At 35.9% G+C, this 24,125-nt stretch overlaps 1 protein-coding gene across 1 annotated transcript; it reads left to right on the plus strand.

The window, feature by feature from the left end:
• The first annotated feature begins 7,992 nt into the window (after positions 1-7,992).
• On the plus strand, positions 7,993-17,380 carry LOC132634879 (beta-adaptin-like protein B). Its single transcript, XM_060351003.1, has 15 exons — positions 7,993-8,245; positions 9,562-9,759; positions 11,357-11,470; positions 11,668-11,918; positions 12,192-12,327; positions 12,457-12,636; positions 12,767-12,859; positions 12,948-13,159; positions 13,241-13,304; positions 13,401-13,580; positions 14,919-15,011; positions 15,295-15,683; positions 15,923-16,112; positions 16,259-16,462; positions 16,853-17,380. Exons 1-15 carry the CDS (start codon positions 8,159-8,161, stop codon positions 17,150-17,152), a joined length of 2,691 nt encoding a protein of 896 aa, XP_060206986.1. The 5' UTR covers positions 7,993-8,158; the 3' UTR covers positions 17,153-17,380.
• Positions 17,381-24,125: the final 6,745 nt, after the last annotated feature.

Below are 24,125 nucleotides of genomic sequence, written 5' to 3' on the forward strand. Positions count from 1 at the left end.
GTGTTTTCCACAGATAGCCAGAGTGCTCACGTTACAAAAAAAAAAAAAAAAAAAAAAGGTGTTCTTCCGATTCTTCTGTCTAAGATGAACATAAGATACATTTATATCAACCTGAATGCCCCATTTGCATAACCTGTCCACTGTTGACAACCTTTTGTGCAATGCGGCCACATCACAAATTGATGCTTTGGTAGTAATCCAATGGTCAGTGCTAGCTTCTTCCATAGTGCTCTTGGGTATTGAGGAACCATTAATTGCAAGATAAGCTTTCTTAATACTAAATGTGGGGTCCAGTCCCCTATCCCATATTTTAAGAAAGGAAGATTTTTCTTCCTTTGACAAATTATACATTGGCAACAATTGTGGACTTGGCTAACAAGCCAATTTCTTTGTTCACATTTTCATGATGTAAGCGCTTACCTCATCATAATCGTGATGTAAGCGCTTACCTCACCATAGGAAATTCATTCCTATAAATAGGCAGCTTATGGTTCATTTGTAACACACCAAAATCTCAGACAATACATCTGAGTGAGAGCAAAAGTGAGGTATTCCATAGACTGTAAGAAAATAGTCTGTGAAGAAAAATAGAGTGTGAGTGATATTGTAGTGAGGTGGGAAAATCAAAAGAGTGTTATTTCTTTTGAGGGTGTAGTGGTCTTAGGAGTATTTGTACTCGTTACTACACAGTGTAAAATTCCTCTATAGTGATATCAGCTGCTCCTCTTGGCCGTGGTTTTTCCCTTATTCAGAAGGGTTTCCACATAAAATCTTGGTGTCATTATTGCTGCATTTTATTCTTGCTGATTTAACCATAAGTTAGTGTTCCGCGTTTATCACTAATACCGTGAATATTATTTTTGCGGGTCTATTTTATTCCCATCAAGTGGTATCAGAGCCAAGGTTCTGTCTGAGTATGCTCTGTGGTTGCAGCACAGTATGAACTTCCACATCAGAAAAGAATTACTTTGGTCTTCGAATAAAATAATATTTGTATTTGTGATAAACGATGGAAGCCAACACTAGTAGAATGGTTACTTTGAGTGGCGTAAATTATGCCATTTGGAAGGGCAAAATGGAAGATTTGCTCTATGTCAAGAATTTTCATCAACCTGTCTTTGGAAATAAAAAGCCTGATAATAAATCAGATGAAGAGTGAAATTTGTTGCATCGGCAGGTTTGCGGCTTTATTAGACAGTGGGTTGACGATAATGTGTTGAACCATATTTCTGGAGAGACACATGCTCGGACCCTATGGGAGCATCTTGAAAGTTTGTATGCTCGAAAAACTGGTAATAACAAGATGTTTCTGATAAAGCAAATGCTGGGTTTAAAATACCACGATGGTTCCGCAATGACAGATCATCTGAATATTTTTCAGGGGATCATGAACCAGTTATCTGCTATGGGTATTAATTTTGATGAAGAAATTCAAGGCTTATTTCTACTTGGTTCCCTACCAGATTCTTGGGAAATTATTAGAACTTCATTATCAAATTCTGCTCCGGATGGTGTGATCTCTATGGATCTTGCCAAGAGCAGTCTTTTAAATGAAGAGATGAGAAGAAAATCTCAAGGTTCCTCCTCATCAGATGTCTTGGTGACTGACACTAGGGGGAGAGGCAAGAATCGTGGTTCTCAAAATAGAGAACATCATAGAAGCAAATCCAGAAGCAGACTTAAAGATATTGACTGCTATCATTGCGGGAAAAAAGGGCACACAAAGAAGTTCTGCCGGATTTTGAAAAAAGAGAATAGAGAAAAGGAGGAAAAGAAAGAAGATGGCAATCGTGTTGCCGCTGTCACTACAGAAGATCTTGTTACTGTCCTTGATGCGGATCTGATAAATATTGCTTGTGATGAGTCAAGCTGGGTTGTGGACAGTGGTGCCGCATCTCATGTGACATCAAGGAAGGAATTTTTCTCATCCTATACTCCGGGTGACTTTGGAACTTTGAGTATGGGTAATGAGACTGTATCCAGGGTGGCTGGTGTTGGAACGATTTGTTTGAAAACTAGTATTGGAACTAAACTAGTTTTAAACAATGTAAAGCATGCACCTGATGTTCGTTTGCACTTGATCTCTGTTGGTGTTTTGGATGATGAGGGATATGTCAGTACCAATGGTGCTGGAAAGTGGAAGCTTACTAAAGGTTCCATGATTGTGGCTCGTGGCGAAAAGCGTCGTGGTCTATACTGGACTACGGCCTCTACCTGTGTTGATATGGTGAATGCAGTTGAGAGCAATAGCTCTTCAACGTTATGGCATAAGAGGCTTAGCCACATTAGCGAGAAAGGACTAAATGTTCTGGCCAAAAAGAAATTATTGTCAAATTTCGAAAGTGCTAAATTAGAAAAGTGTGAGCACTGCTTGGCTGGAAAACAAAATAGAGTTTCTTTCAAGTCTCATCCTCCTTCAAGAAAGACAGAGTTGCTTGAGTTGGTGCATTCAGATTTATGTGGTCCAATGAAGACAAGGACTTTGGGTGGTGCACTTTATTTTGCTACCTTTATTGATGATTGCTCAAGGAAACTTTGGGTCTACGTCTTAAAGACTAAAGATCAAGTGTTGGGTGTCTTTAAGCAGTTTCAGGCCTCAGTTGAAAGAGAAATTGGAAAGAAGCTGAAGTGTATTCGTACTGATAACGGTGGTGAATATTGTGGACCGTTTGCCGAATACTGCAAGCAACAGGGTATCAGACACCAGAAGACTCCTCCTAAGACTCCTCAGCTTAATGGTTTAGCAGAGAGGATGAACAGGACCTTGATGGAAAGAGTCAGATGTTTGCTTTCTGAAGCAAAGTTGCCGAATTCCTTTTGGGGTGAGGCTTTATTGACCGCTGCACATGTTATTAATCTATCCCCTGCGGTTGCTTTGCAAAGTGATGTTCCAAACAGAGTTTGGTATGGAAAGGATGTTTCCTATGACCACTTGAAAGTGTTTGGTTGTAAAGCTTTTGTACATGTGCCTAAAGATGAAAGGTCGAAATTAACTGCCAAGACAAGGCAGTGCATCTTCATTGGTTATGGCCTTGATGAGTTTGGTTACAGGCTATATGATCCAATTGAGAAGAAGGTTGTGAGAAGCCGTGATGTTATCTTCATGGAGGATCAAACCATTGAAGATATTAACAAAGCGGAGAAGATAAAATCTTCAAGTTCTGAAGGTTTAGTTAATCTTGATCAAGTTCCTCATACAAATGCTGATGAAGTTGGTGGGCTCGATGACGATGGTGATGCCCAGAATCATGTTCCAGATCAGCATGTTGATGATGATAACGATGCTGCTATTGATGAAGTAGATGCTCCTACTCATGAAGTCGTGGATGAGTCAGATATTCCACTTAGAAGGTCTACTAGACAGCATGTTCCTTCTTCCCGTTATTCACCTAATGAGTATGTATTACTCACTGATGGGGGAGAACCTGAATGTTATGAGGAGGCCATGGAAGATGAGCACAAGGATCAATGGATTGAAGCCATGCAAGATGAGATGAAATCTCTGCGTGAGAACCATACTTATGAGTTGGTGAACTTGCCTAAGGGCATGAGAGCTTTGAAGAACAAGTGGGTGTTCAAAGTTAAAGCCGAAGAACACAGCTTGAAGCCCAGATACAAAGCTAGATTGGTTGTTAAGGGATTTGGTCAAAGGAAAGGTATTGACTTTGACGAAATATTTTCTCCTGTCGTGAAAATGTCCTCCATTCGGACAGTTCTTGGTTTGACTGCTAGTCTTGATTTGGAGATTGAGCAGATGGATGTGAAGACTGCTTTTCTTCATGGTGACTTAGAAGAGGAGATTTATATGGAACAACCTGAAGGCTTCAAGGCAAAAGGTAAAGAAAATCTTGTATGCAAACTCAAGAAGAGTCTCTATGGATTGAAGCAAGCTCCCAGACAGTGGTACAAGAAGTTTGAGTCTGTTATGGGGAAGCAAGGCTACAAGAAGACTTCTTCAGATCACTGTGTGTTTGTACAAAGATTTTCTGATGGTGACTTTATCATCCTTCTGCTATATGTGGATGATATGTTGATTGTAGGCAAAAATGCTTCCAGGATTGACGAGTTGAAGAAACAGTTGAGTAAGTCTTTTGCAATGAAAGACTTGGGTCATGCTAAGCAGATTTTGGGCATGAGAATTACTCGTTCGAGAGATGAAAAGAAGCATTATTTGTCGCAGAAAAAGTACATAGAACGTGTACTAGAGCGCTTCAATATGAAGAGTGCTAAGTGGGTTAGCACACCTCTTCCTGGTCATCTGAAATTGAGCAAAAAGATGTGTCCTACAACAACAGAGGAAAAACAGAGAATGGCCAAGATTCCTTATTCCTCTGCCGTCGGAAGTTTAATGTATGCAATGGTATGCACTCGACCAGATATTGCTCATGCAGTCGGTGTTGTTAGCAGATTTCTCGAAAATCCAGGGAAAGAGCATTGGGAAGCTGTGAAGTGGATACTCAGGTATCTAAGAGGAAGATCAGATGAATGCTTGTGTTTTGGAGGATCAAATCCAATTTTGAAGGGCTATACAGATTCTGATATGGCAGGTGACCTTGATAACAGAAAATCCACTACTGGATATTTGTTTACTTTTTCAGGGGGAGCTATATCATGGCAGTCAAAGTTGCAGAAGTGTGTTGCACTATCTACAACGGAAGCGGAGTATATTGCGGCTACTGAAGCTGGCAAAGAGATGATATGGCTCAAGAGATTCCTTCAAGAACTTGGATTGCAGCAAATGGAGTATGTTGTCTATTGTGATAGTCAGAGTGCAATAGACTTGAGCAAGAACTCCATGTACCATGCGAGAACAAAACACATCGATGTCAGATATCATTGGATTCGTGAGCAATTGGAAAGCGAATTGTTCCAAGTCAAGAAGATTCACACGAATGAAAATCCTGCAGATATGCTGACCAAGGCGGTACCGAGAGACAAGTTCGAATCGTGCAAAGAACTTGTCGGCATGCACTCAAATTAGAAGCCAGTGTACCCTCCTTCAGGTGAATGGGACTGGAGGGGGAGATTTGTGGGGTCCAGTCCCCTATCCCATATTTTAAGAAAGGAAGATTTTTCTTCCTTTGACAAATTATACATTGGCAACAATTGTGGACTTGGCTAACAAGCCAATTTCTTTGTTCACATTTTCATGATGTAAGCGCTTACCTCATCATAATCGTGATGTAAGCGCTTACCTCACCATAGGAAATTCATTCCTATAAATAGGCAGCTTATGGTTCATTTGTAACACACCAAAATCTCAGACAATACATCTGAGTGAGAGCAAAAGTGAGGTATTCCATAGACTGTAAGAAAATAGTCTGTGAAGAAAAATAGAGTGTGAGTGATATTGTAGTGAGGTGGGAAAATCAAAAGAGTGTTATTTCTTTTGAGGGTGTAGTGGTCTTAGGAGTATTTGTACTCGTTACTACACAGTGTAAAATTCCTCTATAGTGATATCAGCTGCTCCTCTTGGCCGTGGTTTTTCCCTTATTCAGAAGGGTTTCCACATAAAATCTTGGTGTCATTATTGCTGCATTTTATTCTTGCTGATTTAACCATAAGTTAGTGTTCCGCGTTTATCACTAATACCGTGAATATTATTTTTGCGGGTCTATTTTATTCCCATCAAATTTCCCCACCACAATGAACTTATCAAGCAATGCAGTAATATTTGCCACATCCTCCAGCCACGATCTAGCATAAAAAGTCTTCCGGACTAGCCAACAAACCTATTTTAGGAGTACCCATTGTGTTGATGCCCCTAGCCCTTATATAGACATGGTGAATTAATATGGCCTATTTATTTGCACAAAAATAATTAAAGAGATTGATATTGTTTTATTTTAAATAAAAAATAGATGAATATAAGTAATAAGTTTTAACATGTGATAATTTTTTCTTTTGGCAATTAAACTAAATTACGATGGACTCACAAATCTTTAGTGTTTAGAACTCCATATATACATGTCTAAAGTTAAGATGGACTACTAACTTTCGATATATGTATTTGAAGTTGGCATAAATTTGAACTTCAGACATAAAGTTAAATTTGGTAATTCCTAACCTCGTACATGTATATCTAGGGTTGTTAGTTTTCTCATATGGATGTGCCCATCTTACTTGACCAATAAATCTCACACAAAATTTTTATTTTTTCTTTTCTCTCAAAAAGACCCTAACTTCATGCATGTATATCTAAAGTTGTTAGTTTCCTACTATGAATGTTTTCATCTCACTTGATCGATCAATCAGATACCAATCTTTTTATTTTTTTTTCTCTTAAAAAGAACCATAAATAATATCAAAAGTCTTTAAAATATATACGACTAAAGAAACAATAAAATGTTATGACAACATGCTCACAATCAAAACTAGTTTGCAGAAAAGTTAGCAATGAAATATAATTGAACATAGAAATATGACAACATCGTTATGGACGCCACTGACTATACATAAGTGGTTCATTACAGTAGAAATTCTCATAATAAATTCGAAAGGTTGAAGGAAATGGAGAAAGAGAAGTAGAAGGATGATGAGAAAAATAAGAAAAGAAATTAAGGATGCGATGATAAAGACAAAAAAAAATGGTGAAAAACTAGTAGCAACATTTTGTTTGAAGTTTGATAATATTAGCTATAAGTTCAAAAGAAAAAAGATACAGTTGCTTAAATAGCATAGAGAGAAAATCGGTCATTTCATGAATGTTTTATTTAAAGAGAATTAAGATCTATATAAGAGGAAAAAACACTATTACAAATGAAGGTAATGCTCAAAAGTAGTTAGTGAGAGCTATTTCATCCATATTATAAAGATAGTAGACAAGTTAACGATAATTCATTGATAAAACAAGTAAATTATATCACATTATATGTTTTTTCTTTAGCACATCTTCTTATTAAATGAATCAACAATTATTGGTGTTTGGAGTAGCAAAATGGCGTCATGTAGCCACTTTCAATGGTGCTATTTAAGAAATAGTTATAATTTACAACATATTTAATACTTAGCCACTTTATTGTTACGTCTTTTTCATTCTTTGATAACTTAAGAGCAAGAAATTTCTCGATCTAACTTTACCTGACAATGTGAATAAATTTTACTATTTTATCGTTCAAAATATATGATTGAGATTAAATTTCACTATCATCATGCTAACAGATCCCAAGGTAGAAGTACAGGCTGCGTACACTCTATCCTTCTCATATCCCTTGCGAGATTATATTGAGTATGTTCTTGTTGTTGTTATCATCATACTAAAAGAAGAAATAAATAAAATTTAATATCGCGGAGAATGAAAAATAAAACACAAAAAAAAGAGTCTATTATATAATCACCAAAAGTTTTCGATTACTATAACAAAACAAATTTACCAATTGATCCCAAGTGCCACAAGCAAACTTCATGCAAATTGTTGTGTAGTTTAAAATTTAAACCGCAAGTTTGAATTTTTGACTCTTTTGACTATTCAAATATGAGATTTCAGGTCTTTTATCCAACACCATAAGGGGTGTTTCGTAGCTAGTTAGAAGACAATTTATTCATATATTAAATTTTACATAAGTAATAGTATCACGTTTGTTAGCTGGTTAGGAAGTGATTTATTCATGTATAAATTAATACGGTGGTTGGTTAGCAATTTAGAACATGCATAATAAATACATGTATAAATTATGCGAAAATCTATATAATATTTTATGCAGGATAAAAGATGAAATAACTAGAATAACTAATCATGTATAAAATAATACATAGATTACTTATAAAATAATATATAAATTTCCTTTATAACTAATCTTTGTATTACTAAAAATTGCGTTTATAAAATAATATATAAATTTCCTTTATAACTAATCTTTGTCTTACTAAAAATTGGGCACCTCTAACCAGCTACTACCAAATAACCCCTTAGTAACTAAAGTTTTTTTTTTTTAAACACGGTAATATTGATTGTGTTTTAAAGAGCAGTAAAAGTCGCTATTCGTGCATTCCACCTGTGACTCGGGCGTAGAAAATTAACCGGTTTGATTAAGCCACCGGTTTAGTACCACCACATTTCCCTTTACGACAACCATTCCGTTTCATCTCTCTCTCTCTCTATATATATATAAGCTCTGTTCTCTCCACCGGCACCGTCGGATATCCGATCAAAAGAGAGATGAGCGGTCACGATTCAAAGTACTTCTCCACTACGAAGAAAGGAGAAATCCCTGAACTCAAAGAAGAACTCAATTCTCAGTACAAGGTCAAAATAAAAAACAACACTCTCCTCTTTTTAAATTATTAATCGAATTTTCGGTGTTTGTTAGCTTTGCATTGATCTGATTTAATTAAATCTATGATTTTGCTTTGTCATTTGTGGTCAGATCTGGTTAAATTTCGCATTTGATTTGTTGTAGAAGTGTTAATATTCCTCGTTTGTTTGGTTTGATCTCAGTATTTAAATATATTTGATTTATTGGATGTGAATTTATGCTTTTTCAGGGTTTCTATTTTTAGTTTTGAGGTTCTATTTTTAGTAACGAATAGAATAGTTACTGTGATCGAGAAGTCATGCTTAATCAGGATTTATGTTTAGTTTTGAGGTTCTATTGAAATTTACTGCATTTTCCGCGGGATGTTTAGGAAATTGGGGAAGTTACTGGACTAACATCGAATGGAATAGTTACTGAGATCGGGGAGTCATGCTTAATCAGGATTTATGTTTAGTTTCATGAGTTGCTTTGTTGAAGGAGTCTCAATTTGCTTGATTTGATCTCGATATTCTACTTTGATTTTCCGGATGTGAATTTATGCTTGTTAAGGGTTTTTATGTTTAGTTTTGAGGTTCTATTGAAATTTACTGCATTTTCCGAGTGATGTTTAGGAAATTGGGGAAGTTACTGGATTTTCATTGTATAGAATAGTTACTGAAACCGGGGAGGCATGCTTAATTAGGATATATGTTTAGTTTCACCATTTGATTTGTCGAAGGAGTCTCAGAAGTCTCAATTTGCTTGGTTGATCTCGATAAAATTTAGATGTTTGATTTCTGCATTCTCTGTGTGATGCTTATGGAATTGGGGAAGTTACTGAAATGGTTATTGAATAGAATAGTTAGTGAAATTGGAGAATCATGCTTAATCACGGATTTATATTTAGTTTGCAAAATACTTTTACCTGATCAAAAAAAATATCTAGTTTGCCAAATTTCTCGAAGGAGTCTCGCAAGTCTTCATTTGCTTGATTGATCTCATTTGTCAATTATGCTTATGGGTTAGTTTGAAAACACAGTTTCTCGGTGGTGAAATGTTTTTAGAAACTAGATGTCCGTTTATTTTTGGTGGAATGTTACTTGTCTCTCTATATGAATACCTGTCATTTCTAGAACTGGTTGCTTTTGATCATCATAGACATATGTAGTTGCACATTGTTGCTATTACAATGAACTCAACATTTCAGTCTTAATGTTTACTCAGCCGAATAGTGACATCAATCAATTGAGGCTTTTCATTGTAGCTTTGCCATTCCTTCTTCTTTTTGGAAATTTGGTAGCTGTTTATATATCTGTATGGAATGCAGGACAAGAGAAAAGATGCTGTCAAAAAGGTGATTGCTGCTATGACTGTTGGGAAAGATGTTTCTTCACTCTTCACAGATGTTGTTAATTGCATGCAAACAGAGAATTTGGAGTTAAAGAAGCTTGTATACTTGTATCTTATCAATTATGCTAAAAGCCAACCTGATCTTGCTATTCTTGCCGTAAATACATTTGTGAAGGTATTTCCGTGATGAAACTCATCCTTAATCATTTGTGTTCTATAAATGTTGCGGTTTTATTTTTCTCATTACCTGGTGATTTGTTCTTTGTATGTCTATCTTCACCTTCCCCGGACCCCACTGTGTGGGATTTCACGGGGTATGCTGTTGTTGTTGTATGTCAATCTTCACTTTGTCTACTACAGTAAAAGCTTTAGCTTTCATCATTGATCTAGACTTCTCCACTTGTCTGTCTCATATACCTATAATTGAGAATAGGGAAGCATTAATAAAGCTTTCTATCTATCGTTTGACTGGTGTAAGGCAATGAGTCTAGAAAGTTCATGATACTTCTTTAGCCGGTCTTCAATGAGAATTGAGATCGGAGGGGCTTCTCAATCTGATTCAATCCTTCTGTATACCCTTTTTGCTTTTCCATGGACCATAAAGTTTTTCGCTCTTCAATTGAGTAGCTCTTCTTCTTTATCAGGAAAAGAATTTTAGTTAGTCCCTCTTCTTTTGTTTGTTTTATTGAGGGTAGTGATGCCTAGTAACTGGACATAGTACACTAACATAGTCATAGACCCAAAGACACGAATAATCTAAAAAAAGAATCAGCAGGATATGGAACAAATAATACTACAATTTTTTGGACAGGTAATTCATTGTATAATCATTAACTATTCTGCTTGATAAGTAATGAGCTCATTCCTTTCAATTTAAGATAGATTGAAATAAGGCAGTAAATAAAAAGATATGCTGAATAAGGAATGTGAGCTTCTGTCTTATAATATTTTTTCCCGTCTTTTTTGATAACAGTAGTGTTCATACCAGTTTGCGCAAAGATAACCTAATCTACCTATTAGATAACTCTGACAAGGAAAGTTGAGATGGACCGAAGAATTCACCTAATGCCACATTTGCAAAGGTCAGAACTCTGGTCCCCATGTTGTCCCACCAGCTCTTCACACGCTGCGCCACCCCCGGGCTATAACAATTTCTTTTCCTTACTTGAAGGACCTTGTTTTTCCTCCCTCTTTCCAAAAGAATAGTTTTTCTAAAGGGAGTATGACGAATAATGTCTGCAATAGTCTGAATATTAAGGAAGTAAACAAAAAGCATATTACTTTTTTGGCTGGAGCTCTCCAACACGGTGTCCAGTCTGAATTTGACTGCACCGCACAACCTAGTGTCCGCTCTTCCTCGCATACTAGAGGTTAAAAAAAATGTGTCTAGTTTAATTAACTTGTTCTTTTGAGTTGTATTTATCCCATGTGGATTTTGTAAGGGATTCAAAGCGGGTTTATAAAGGTCTTCAGCTATTTCTGGTTATCTAAAAAAGGCTTCAGCTACTTCACCCTTGTCTTATGGTTTTGAGTTGAATGTTCAAATTATGTTGCATTTATGTTATATTTAGGGTCAATTTAAATTTTTACCTTTGGTCATCTCCCTCTAGTGTATGGAGCATTGCATGGTAACATTTTGGATTGCAGAAACATAATATGACTTAATCATGCAGATGTTTCCTCTAAATAATTTGAATTGTTATCCTTGCTGCCCTAACATGTTGCTCTGGATATCTTACTAATGGCGTGATATATTTTTGAACTTTTTGCAGGATTCGCAGGACCCAAATCCTTTAATTCGTGCTTTGGCTGTACGGACTATGGGATGCATTCGTGTTGACAAGATCACCGAGTATTTATGTGATCCCCTCCAACGTTGCCTGAAGGTGAATTCACAAACTCTCTCTTCCTCTGTCTGCTCCTACTTTTGAAGTCGGATCTTCTTGATTGATTGAAGTCGGTCTGGAGCATAACAGTGTTTTTTTTTTTTTTTTTTTTTTGAGACTGGTAACATGAAAAGTTTATCAATGTGTTTGGTATTTTCTAACTAAGCAATGGATATTGCCTGCTCTCTTTCCATCAGGATGATGATCCTTATGTTCGTAAGACAGCAGCTATCTGTGTTGCTAAGCTCTATGACATAAATGCCGAGCTTGTGGAAGATAGGGGTTTTCTAGATGCTCTCAAGGACTTAATATCTGACAACAATCCTATGGTTGTTGCAAATGCTGTTGCGGCTCTTGCAGAAATTCAAGAAAGCAGTAGCAGACCTATCTTTGAGATCACCAGCCACACACTTTCAAAGCTTCTAACTGCTCTGAATGAATGCACTGAGTAAGCCTGTGCAAAACTAATGCTGCTACCTTTTTAAGCATAAAATGTTCTAGGGTATGGCATATAATGTAAATTGTGAACATTGTTGTAAATGTTAGTCGGCGTGTCACAGGACATTACATCACTTCATGTTATTGTTTGATTTGCTTTGTTGTCTACTAGATGGTACTTTATGGGTATTACCTCCTCCTATTGCGTTCTTAAATCTTTTTGTTAGAACTTGTTTATGTTTGCTCCTTTGTTTATTAACGAGATAATGATCTCTGGATATAGGTGGGGTCAAGTATTCATACTGGATGCTCTTTCCAAGTACAAAGCAGCTGATGCTCGTGAAGCTGAAAACATAGTGGAGCGAGTTACTCCACGATTACAGCATGCAAATTGCGCTGTTGTTCTTTCAGCTGTAAAGGTGGGATTGCTTTCCTTCTTTCTCAGAAACTTACTTTTTTTTAAAAAAAAAAAAAAGCAAATATGCTTCAGCATGATTAGCAATGCCAGAATAAGACATTCCGCTAATAGTCATTTTCCGGTGTTGCAGATGATACTCCAACAGATGGAACTCATCACCAGCACTGATGTAGTTCGGAACCTTTGTAAGAAGATGGCTCCTCCTCTTGTAACGTTGCTTTCAGCAGAGCCTGAAATTCAGTATGTTGCCTTAAGGAACATAAATCTCATCGTACAAAAGCGTCCGACAATCCTTGCACATGAAATCAAGGTACTTTTTCTGGTGTTGCCTAGGCACCTGCAAGATTAGCGGCAAAACTTCAATTTCCTTATCAATTTTGGACCTATCTGTAACTAAACCTGGACTACTAAACTTTGCTTCTAATCTTATCTGTTGTTAGGTATTCTTTTGCAAGTATAATGATCCTATATATGTGAAAATGGAGAAGTTAGAAATCATGATAAAGCTTGCTTCAGACAGAAACATAGACCAGGTAAGTCCTTTCTGCTTTGATCCAGTTTAGTTCCTCTGATGTAGGTTCGTGTTTGTTGCCTCATTAAGTGTGTTTTATATGTTTTCAGGTGCTACTGGAATTCAAAGAATATGCTACTGAAGTGGATGTTGACTTTGTCAGAAAAGCTGTTCGTGCTATTGGGCGCTGCGCCATCAAATTAGAGAGGGCTGCTGAGCGCTGTATCAGCGTCTTGCTTGAATTGATTAAGATAAAAGTAAATTATGTTGTTCAAGAAGCTATTATAGTAATCAAGGACATCTTCAGAAGATATCCTAACACGTAAGTTTCTTCGAAGTCTCAAATGCTAAAGTTGAGTTTTTGTTTTTTATTTAATTCTTTCGTTCTGCCTTTCTTTTTCAGCTACGAGTCCATAATTGCTACTCTCTGTGAGAGTTTAGACACACTGGATGAGCCAGAGGCAAAGGTAACAGAAGATCTTTCCAGAAGTTGGCTCTGGGAAATTGTTGGGTCTACAATCTGTTTACAGATTTTGTAACTGCTTCCATCTCTTTGTTGACAGGCATCAATGATCTGGATTATCGGTGAGTATGCTGAAAGAATTGATAACGCAGATGAGCTCCTTGAAAGCTTTTTAGAGAGTTTCCCTGAGGAACCTCCCCAAGTGCAATTGCAGTTGCTGACAGCAACAGTCAAACTCTTCCTCAAGAAGCCAACTGAAGGACCACAACAAATGATCCAGGTATTTCTTGTTGCCATATCATCAAGCTATCTATTCTCTTGTTATATTATGCAATATGTTAATTTGCATTCTGCTTATATCAATAATAGAAAAGAATCCAATCTAGCTTTCTAATCAATTAGTTCTCCAATTTTTACTTCCATTTCACTCATCATTCTTGTTAGACAAAAAACTTCATAAATCATCCTCTGCATGTAGGAACTTTGATATGCTCCCTCAATATAGACAATAATTAAGAGGAATCAATTTCCTTAAAAAAGGATGACATGTTGAGTTTTTTTTAATGTAACGTAATGAGTGAAAAGGGTCATGCATCTTGGAGCAATATTTTTAAAAGTGAAAAGCGCAAAATGTGACAAGATCCATGGGGCTTGAAGAAAAAAAGCGACAAGTGAAGCACACACTTCTTTTGAAGTAAACCGCACAAGTTATGGAGAATAAAAAGGTGCCAAACATATATGGAAATAACATTATAATAATCAAATTGCTATTAAAGTAACTAATTTCAACATGCAGTTCCATATTGTCAATATTAATCCAATTTGTGACAGTTGACATTCAAAATCGACTACTGCTTTTCTTTCCGATCACTTTGTGTGTCGTTGTTTGAAGTGCATACTTTTCTGAAGCACATGACTTCACATGATGCAAGAAGCCAAGAATCCCTTGCTTTGCCTCGCTTCATCTCGTCATAGCTTTTTGTAAAAATGCCTTGAAGCTGATATTGATAGTCGTGAAGTACTAAATAGTTAGATTATTTTAATTCAAAAATTTGAGGTTGTGAAGAAAAAGGACTCAACCCCAAAAGCTAGCATGATGTGAGTATTGATGAAGACATGTAAGGCGACAACTCATTCCTTAACCAATGTGGGATACTTAAACAGTCCCTCGCCTTGCACAACCAGGATTAGACACATCTGGACAGTGAACAATATAACATGTGGGCCCAACACTGGGTAAACCAAGAAAAGGGATGTGTCTGGTTATGATACCATAGAAAGAAAATGGACCTTAAGCCTAATTCAACCCAAAAAGCTAGCTCATGAGGCGTTGTCGAGGACATTTGAGGTGGCAATAACCTATTCTCGCAACCAATGTGGAACGCTTAATGGAGATCATTGCAATTTAACCAGGATATCAATTTATATTCATTTCTTTTGTTAACTACATGTTTAAGTTACTTTTACCCAGTCCAAACAGTAACTTGGAAGTTAAACTGGTTTGTTTCTTGCAGCAATCATGGTCATTTCTCTATCTTATAAACAACTGATGCAAAGTATTTATTTATTTTTTATAAAGTTGATACTTAGTACATATGACCTTGCTCAATACTCATAGGTGGTCTTAAATAATGCCACTGTGGAGACTGACAATCCAGACTTGCGAGATCGTGCATACATCTATTGGCGTCTTCTCTCAACTGATCCTGAGGTACGAGCAAGCAGATGCTTAATTCAACTTTTGGCACTTCTCTTTGGGCTGTTTCAAGGACCTTTTTTATGACTTCAGTATGAAAAAGCTCTATCTTCCATTAATAGAAAGACTTGCTGTCGTCGGGGTATAGTTAATATAATTCATAACTATTTCCCCCTTGACTGTTTTTTCACTTTGGTCCTAGATATGTTTCAGTTTGAATAAACGAGCATGTATGTAGTTCTGGGATTACGTTGATCTCTGGATGTCTAGTTATAGCGAACTACTTTGTATATTGCAGGCAGCTAAAGATGTTGTGTTAGCTGAAAAGCCTGTGATTAGTGATGATTCAAACCAACTTGATCCTTCTCTCCTCGACGAACTTCTTTCCAATATTGCTACTTTATCCTCGGTTTATCATAAGCCTCCAGAAGCATTTGTCACTCGTGTGAAGACCGCTCAAAAAACTGAGGAGGAAGAATATTCCGATGCAGGTGAACAGGGCTATTCAGATTCTCCTGCTCGTGTTGCAGAAAGTGGTGCCTCACCGCCAGCTAGTGCAGCTAATGCTCAGCATCCTGCAGCAAGGCAACCAGCTGCACCTGCAGCCCTGCCTGATTTACTTGACCTTGGCATGGATAATAGCAATAGTGCTATTGTGTCAGTTGATGAGCCTGCAACCCCTGCCGGGTATGTATAGTTTGCATTTGTACTATAAAGAATGTCCTTGCGATCTCTTTTAAGGTCACAGACATAATGGTTAAAGGCTTCCATTTCTTGCAATACTGAATCTAAAGTTATCTATGCAAAAGGAATTCTGATTTTTTGTCGTTAAAAAGATCTGCTCTCCTTTTTGTTTGACCATTATGTTTTAAATCTTTTGAGATATCTTCGTAAAAACACTTACAGAGCGTTAACTTTTATTGCAGCCCTCCTTTACCTGTTGTATTGCCAGCCTCTAGTGGTCAAGGTTTACAAATCAGTGCCCAGCTGGTACGGAGAGACGGGCAGGTATTCTACAGCATGATGTTCGAGAACAACTCACAGGTTCCTCTTGATGGCTTCATGATTCAGTTCAATAAAAATACATTTGGTCTTGCTGCCGGTGGACAACTCCAAGTGAGTATTATATTGCCACTTTTGTCTGCAGTCCTTTCACAAAGTATTTATGTTACTATCCAGTATAAGAGGATTATCTGATTATAGACCCTTCTCTGACTTCTACTTCTCTTTGATTGTTTACTTTGGCGTCTTGTGCTCAATAGGTTCCTCAATTGCTACCTGGGACATCTGCAAGCACTCTCTTACCGATGGTTTTGTTCCAGAATATTGCCCCAGGTCCCCCAAATACCCTTTTACAGGTTGCGGTTAAAAATAATCAGCAGCCAGTATGGTATTTCAATGATAAGATCTATTTCCACGTACTTTTCACGGAGGATGGGAGGATGGAGCGATCCACTTTTCTTGAGGTAACTTATATTGTTGAATTTCTATCTAGATCTATGTTTCCACCGCAGTTTGGGATTCAGGTGTAGATTGATGTATGGATTACCCTCTTACTCAAAGTTAATGGACATAATATGTGTGAGCCTCCGCTATGTTTTTCTCACCTCAGAGGGGTGGATTTTTCATCTCACAAGTCCCATCAATTGAAATCGCTTAGGCATTTACTCATTCTTTAGAGCTCCACGTCCATAAATGACTGGGCTCCTCTCAAGTCTACTCCTTTATAAAAATATTTACTTCCTCTTTTCTTTATATTTCATTCTATCTGCATTACTTCATTGAATTGCCGATTGTCTTGGCCACCACTTAAGCTAGTTGAATGCTTAACACCATAATCTGTGCTTCTTTGCTAGACTTGGAAGTCGCTACCTGATTCAAATGAGGTATCGAGGGACTTCCCAGCATCTGTTATAAACAGTGTTGAAACAACCCTTGATCGGCTAGCTGCATCAAACATGTTTTTTATCGCTAAGCGCAAGCATGCTAACCAGGAGGTGTTGTATCTTTCTGCCAAGATTCCTCGAGGAATTCCTTTCTTGATCGAACTAACAGCAGTTATTGGAACCCCTGGTGTCAAGTGTGCCATCAAGACTCCAAGCCCTGAAATGGCTCCCCTCTTCTTTGAAGCCGTCGAGACTTTGCTCAAGAGTTGATAGCTTTGCTTTGCCCTCTCCCTTCTATTTATTTCCCTCTGTGATTTTCATTTGGTTCTCTTTTATTCGGATACACGTCTTATTTTTGTTCTGATTAATTAGCTTGAGTTTCCAGGTCGAACTGTTAATTCATGCGTGATCTTATGGCTCTTGTTATTATAGGGTTTTTGTTGTACGAATCTTTAATTTTTTTCAGCTGTATGGAATGTATCTTAGAAATTTTCTTTTTGTAGCCTCTTTATATTTGTTGACATTGAGGATTGGATTGCTCCCATTTGCCAAATTTATCTGTAGACCAATTTGAGCAGTATTGTCTTGCTACAACTACTTGGAAGGTTTATGTGGGAACTAATACAACTTGAAAGTTGTATGTCTTTTTAAAAAAAAAATGTTAAAACAGAATGATAGAATTCAGATATGTAACAATAACTTCTCTATAAAATTTTCTGTTTATTTCTCGAGTTATGTTAAACAGAATAATAGATTTCAGATATGCGACAATAACACTAAAATTTTCTGTTTATTTCTTGAATTAAATTTCGGACGTTCATCTTTTGACAAATACAAATATCAACTAGTCAACTACCATAAAAGCAGCTATATGATACATGACACCTTTAACCATCGAAGCATATATTTTGTAAGGTCATTCACTCTCGTTTCAATAATGATCACTGGTTATGACTCACAAGCATTATTTCATTTTTTTTTTTACGACTTTGTTTACTCAACTAATGTGTTTATGGAGATACTCAACAATGCTAATATCAAACATTGGATGAAAAACAAAAAAAAAAAGAACCTTAAGCCAGATTTATTACACTGCAATATGTAACATCAGATTTATTACACTACAATATATAACAGCAGATTTATTAAACTGTAATATATAACATTTGCAAACCGTAATAATTACATATCTAAGCCAGAAAATGGCTGTAGTCCCTACGACAATCTGGACAGGTCATCGGCCTATTCATCCAGTTGAGAATACAATCGTGATGAAATACGCGATTACAAGGGAGGATGAGTACAGGCTCAGTCTGTTCAAATTCACTTAAACATATATGGCATGTACCGTCAGTGAAGTGTATGTCTTCTTGTAAAGACCTAAACCGTACATACGGAAATCTAACTATAATACGTTTAATAGTGACAGTACGCCTTATAGAACAGCATACTGCCCAAAAAGATAAAAGAAGAAGAACAAATGCCAATGCCACTGAGATCATAACAAACTCTTTTGAAAAGAGTTGAGCGGGAAATCCTTCTTTTTCGTCGGAATTGGAGGTCATGTGTAATGAATCCATACTCATTCAAACCTGCTGAATTTTAACAAAATAGCTAATGAGAAAGGAAGTGTGGAATGTTCAGGTCAAACCACTGCCAGGCCAAAGTTTCATCAGACAAGCCTATTTGCAGTTACTTGGCAATTTAGAAAGAGTGAACTGGAAATGTCTCTTATTCCAAATTGCAGCTGGACCAAAGGCAAGGTTCACTATGTGGGTACAAATGCATGGGAGGTTGTTAACTGTGGATAGACTTCTAAAATGGGGGATTAGTGCAGATCCTAAATGCGTTCGATGTCGTAATGTAGATGAAGACAGGAAACATATATGTTCATTTGTTGCTCCAGCTATGGTTTATCCCTGCTAAAATGGTTACAACTACAGCCTCTTCCACCAACCAACTGGCAGGATCACAATTGTTGGTGTATCAGCAATGCTAAGCTGAAATTTCACATGGCTTCTGGATGGAGAGAAATCAGAGAATGTATGAGCTTGGTATTGGTAGATAAATAGCTTAGAACCTGTTTGGATGGGCTTAAAAAAAGCAGCTTATAAGCCAAAAAAAAATAAGTTGGGGTAGTTCAACTTATTTTTTTGGCTTATTTTAAATACAAAATGACTTTAAGCTGGCCAGTCAAACACTCAAAAAAGCTGAAAACAGCTTATAGGCAACTTATAAGTCAATCCAAACGGACTCTTACACTTGTATTGTGAGGGCTCCTGCCAAGTCAAAAGCCAAACTGTTGTCTTTACATTTCTGATAGGTGTAGTTTGGTTAGCTGAGGAAACGAGATTACATGTACTGGGGTAGCTAGCTGAGATGGCTTATGCTACTGGTTTGTATTGCTTAATTTGTTAATTAATAGAAAATGTTCAGTTACCAAAAAAAAAAAAAAAAAAGAAGTCTGGACAGGGAGCAATTACTTGTTCTGCATTTGCTATGGTTATAGCATTGATTTGGAGGGAAAGGAATATGATCAGGTTCCAACACAGCAATTACAATGCAGACAGATTATGCAAGGAGATTGCTATTCATTTACACATCAGAGGTGCTGAAAGAAGGAAATGGCAACCAGTACTTGGCATGCTCAACACCATGCCCTGATGGTACAGAAGATGATACATCTTGTTTACTAGTTATTGGACTGATTTTCTAGTGAAACTAATGGTGCAAGAATAAAAAACGAAGATGAACACAATGCAAACAGGACGAGTTACTAGTTTAGAACCAGTCGAACAAAGTGAAGGAAAGAAGAAGATGAATAATGTAGAGAGAACATTTCTTGTATATTGCATTGATTTCATTGAGTTACAATGTGATAGAATACACTTATATAATCTACTAATCTCTCTAAACTAATTAACTAATCGTAACAACTTTTGGAGGGAAACTGTGAAAGTTAGTTATGCTCTTAACAGCTTTTGTATACAAGTTGTATATGAGCTGTATATTTTGTATATTGCTCTATTATTCTACATCTGTTGTTTTTCTTATTGAACTTTTACTGGTGGTTAGTAGATGGCTTTGCCAATTTGTCTAGTCATGTAAAAAGTTAATAAAGATAAAATTATACCGCTCGTCATAGTTTTAAATTTAAGCACGTAATTAGCATATCTTAAAAAAGAACAGGTTTTTATGACAAATACTCAAAATGTACTCTACCAAATAAGATAGCCATAAAATAATGTGTATTGGTTGAAGAAGAGAGAGACGTGAGGAATATAGGGGTGTTTTAGTTAAAGAAGAGAGAAAAATAAGGAGTGGGGAACTCCCTAATTTAGGGTATAAACTGGAAGAGTGTCATCTTGATAGTCTTGTTTTGTTTCACGTATTATTTTTCCCTTTCGTTTTGCAAACTGATCTCTCTCCTTCAATGGCCTGTCAATCTCAAAAACCTTAAAATTAATATGTAGTAGATCATTGCTTTGGATTCATTACACATGACCTCCGATTCAGACGAAGAAGAAAGATTTCCTGCTCGACTATTTTCAAAAGAGTGTGTTATGATCACAGTAGCCTTTGCATTTGTACTTCTTCTTGCATTTTTTTGGGCAGTATACTATTCTATTAGGCGTACTGCCACTATCAAATGTATTGTAGTTCGATTTCCTTATGTACGGTTTATGTCTTTACAAGATGACATTAGGGGCGGCTTGATAAAATTGGTGGTCTAAAGCCAAATCTTAACAAGAGGTCTCAAGTATATTCAATAAAACTAGCTCACGCACGTGCGTCTCGTGCATCGCATGTGCATCTCGTGCGCCGCACGTGCATCCCTTAAGATAAATTTAGTTGGAATATGGCCAATACGATTATCGTGCGTGAAATGTACACATTGTTGTTTTTACCAACCGGTTTCTAGATAGCACTAATTATAATTTTTCATATGCTTCGAATTGTTCAAATCTATTTTAAAGTTTTCTTTTATTTTTGAACTAAAAAATTATTCGTTTTACTTTAAAAATACTCAATTTTTTTCAAAAACTAATTTATAAACCTATAATAGTGAAAAATGGGGCCCCTAAAATTTTTGGGCCTAAGGTCTTTGCGTTATCAGCTTCACCCTAAAGCCGGCACTGGATGACATACACTTCAGGGACGATACATGCAGTATCTGTTTGAGTGAATTTGAACAGACTGAGCGTGTATGCGTCCTCCTATGTAATCACGCATTTCATCACGATAGTATTCTCACATGGATGAATAGGCAGATGACATGTCTAGATTGTAATTAGGCCAAACACGTATACAACCCTCTAAAGTTGTCACAATTTTCCATCTAGACACTTAAACTAAGACTATAACCTATTAAGCACTCAAACTTGGTAGGGTTTGCCCTGACTTTCCTATTTTATTTGAATTTTACTATAATTGTGTTTTACTTCAAAAAGGTTTTCTTTGTAAAAAATGATTCAACCATATCTAACATTTTCTTGTAGGAGAAGTTTTGGACTTCTATAAATAGATCATTTCTTCTCATAAATAACACAATAGCATCCACAATGTAGTGTTTAGAGAGTCTTGTTTATGGGGAGATTATTCTCTCCATAGTTTTTAATGCTTTCTTTTAAATTAGATTTTAATACGTAGGTCGATTGATAGCTTTCGCATGACGCCCTGTTATTTTGATCACAACAAAACTACAATAAAATTGTACCAATTGAACACATAAAATTTAGTCCCAAATAAACATAGGTGTGTGAATCTCACTTGCAGCTTACATGGCAACTCAATGAATAAAAAACATGTGCATCAGAAAAAACAAATACACGTAGGATTTAATTTACTAATCCTATACAACCATATCTATCTAGCCTTTTACAACTTCTGCCTTCCTCATTTCTCAGCGTGCTCGGAATCCACCACTCTCTCTATTTTTTGCTAAGGAAGATACACATTCCTCTTCTTATTTATTATTTGTACTTATCTTTCCTCTTTATTTTATCCTACTGTTTGCTAATTCTTTTAGCTTTTTGAAACACTGCTTTGATTGTTGTTCGCAAATTTATTATATTACCAAATGCAGTCAAAGTTTGGGATATCAGTTTTTGAGGTCTAATTCTCTCTTGGCTTTTCTCACTTTTATCTACTGTTCCATATTTTACATACTACATGCGCTAAGCCGTGCTTAGCCCAGGCCCAACACAAAGTTAAAATTTCCTTAATTGTATTAGTACTGGCATAATTATCGGAAAAGGGTAAAAAATGCTCTTAATGTATTAGAAATGGATCAAAAATGCGCTCTTTCCACCTATTTGGATAAAAAATACCCTTAACGTATTAGAAATTGCTCAAAAATGTCCTCCTTCCACCTATTGTATCAAATTTGCTCCTAACGTTATTTTCAGGCTTAAAGTTGTCCTTTCATTAACAACATTACACAGTTATATGACATTTAATTAAATTTTAATTAAACAAGTCTTTATTACCGGTCCACGTAAAATTAGGACCCAACGTAAAAGGATCCGACCCATCTATGACCTAACTCAACACAAACCCCCTTTTAAATTAACACAATGAAGCAACAAAATTATGTTTTTCCCCTCCCATTTTCAATCAATTTCTGAGACAACAATATATTTAACTTTGAAGCATTCATTATTCATTCTTATTTAATTATATTTATAATATTTCACCTATTTAATTTTTTGGAAAAATAAATAAATGCACCGTTATTTTTCGAGTCCTTTTTTACTTTAGCAAATATTTTTTGGAAAAGTAGAAAACCCAGCGTCATCATTATTTTAGGAGTCCTTTTTTATTTTGACAAATATTTTTTGGAAACTTAAAAAAACAACACCCACCGTTATTTTTGGCAAACTAATAACTGTCATAGGAGTTCTTTTTGGCTTTGGCAAAATAAAACTACCGACATAATTGTATTAAATCTTTCCTTATTTGAAGGAAGTAAGAATCCCAATATTTGGATTTTAAAATCGACTAAAAATTCCTAACAGTAACTTAATTATATAGCTCAAACACATGACTTATTCTCACTAGTTGATTCAATTGTTAGAAAACCATAAGAAGAAAACGAAAACAAAGAGGGCTTGAGGCGTGAAAACGATTTTCCTTAAAGAAGATATTGCCCGCATACAGATTTAGAGAACATACTGATAATCTTTTTCAGAATACAATAAGCCACAAATATAATACTTGCATGTTTTTTCTGATTCTTATTTTGTAGAAAACTCGCATTAATTTATAGGGCAAAGTCGGGCCTTTGACATTGAAATACCACATTCATCACTAGATGACATTGAAATACAATCAGACCTCTCTATAATAACATCCGCATATAACAGCACCTCTCTATAACAGCCAAATTTTTTCGGAACCGATTCTTTATGTTATATTTTACTTCTCTATAACAGCATTTTACCTATAACGGCAACAACCAACTTTATAACAGTACACTCTTTGTAAAATTACCCCTAATATAATAGTAATCTTCTTTTTTTTGTAATATAATAATTAACCATCTTTATAAAAATAGAATATCTATGATTATCAATAATAAGTGTAGAGATATTGAACAAATATTTGATCCTTTAATACACTATTTATGAAAAAGAATATATATATATATATATATTCGTCGTTAAAATAGTTTCCTTCGTTATGCAATGTATGATTAAGCGTAGAATTGACAATTAAAAATAAAAAATTATATTCTATGCATCTTTTTTGCCTACAACAACGAAATATTATTTAAATTTCAATGTTGTTACAGGTGTATAACAATCATTCTTTATAACAGCCAAAAAATTTTGAACCCAATAATGTTGTTATTAGAGAGGTTTGACTATACCATATTCATAAGGTTAGCAATCCTTGTGTATGTACTCCACTCTGTTTGCCGATCAGCTTTATACAATTAAATAAAATATAGCACGCACTCTTCATTTATCAATTCATAATATACACCCTTCTGAATAGCTTATATTGTTGATTTAGTTTTATTTTTCTTTCTAGAAGTTAATTAATTACTTCATATCAATCATCATGCACTGTAAAACAAGTATGATTACGTTTTTCACTTTTTTCCGAAAAATTATTTCACTTTATTTAAAAATTAACATTTGGCCATGGAAATTTTAAATACAATTCGAATCCTACTAAATGCAATATTGCATCTTTTGGTAGGGATCTAGTAGCTCAGTTGGTTGGTTACCTGAACTTT

Source organism: Lycium barbarum, chromosome 4 (genome assembly GCF_019175385.1).
Source record: "Lycium barbarum isolate Lr01 chromosome 4, ASM1917538v2, whole genome shotgun sequence".
NCBI lineage: Eukaryota > Viridiplantae > Streptophyta > Magnoliopsida > Solanales > Solanaceae > Lycium > Lycium barbarum.

Bases quoted from the DNA above. Each gene is read 5' to 3' on its own strand.
- LOC132634879 (XM_060351003.1), top strand. From the start codon at position 8,159: ATGAGCGGTCACGATTCAAAGTACTTCTCCACTACGAAGAAAGGAGAA. The intron at 12,637-12,766 runs GTACTTTTTCTG...ATCTGTTGTTAG, and splicing joins TCCTTGCACATGAAATCAAG to GTATTCTTTTGCAAGTATAA. The intron at 15,684-15,922 runs GTATGTATAGTT...CTTTTATTGCAG, and splicing joins GAGCCTGCAACCCCTGCCGG to CCCTCCTTTACCTGTTGTAT.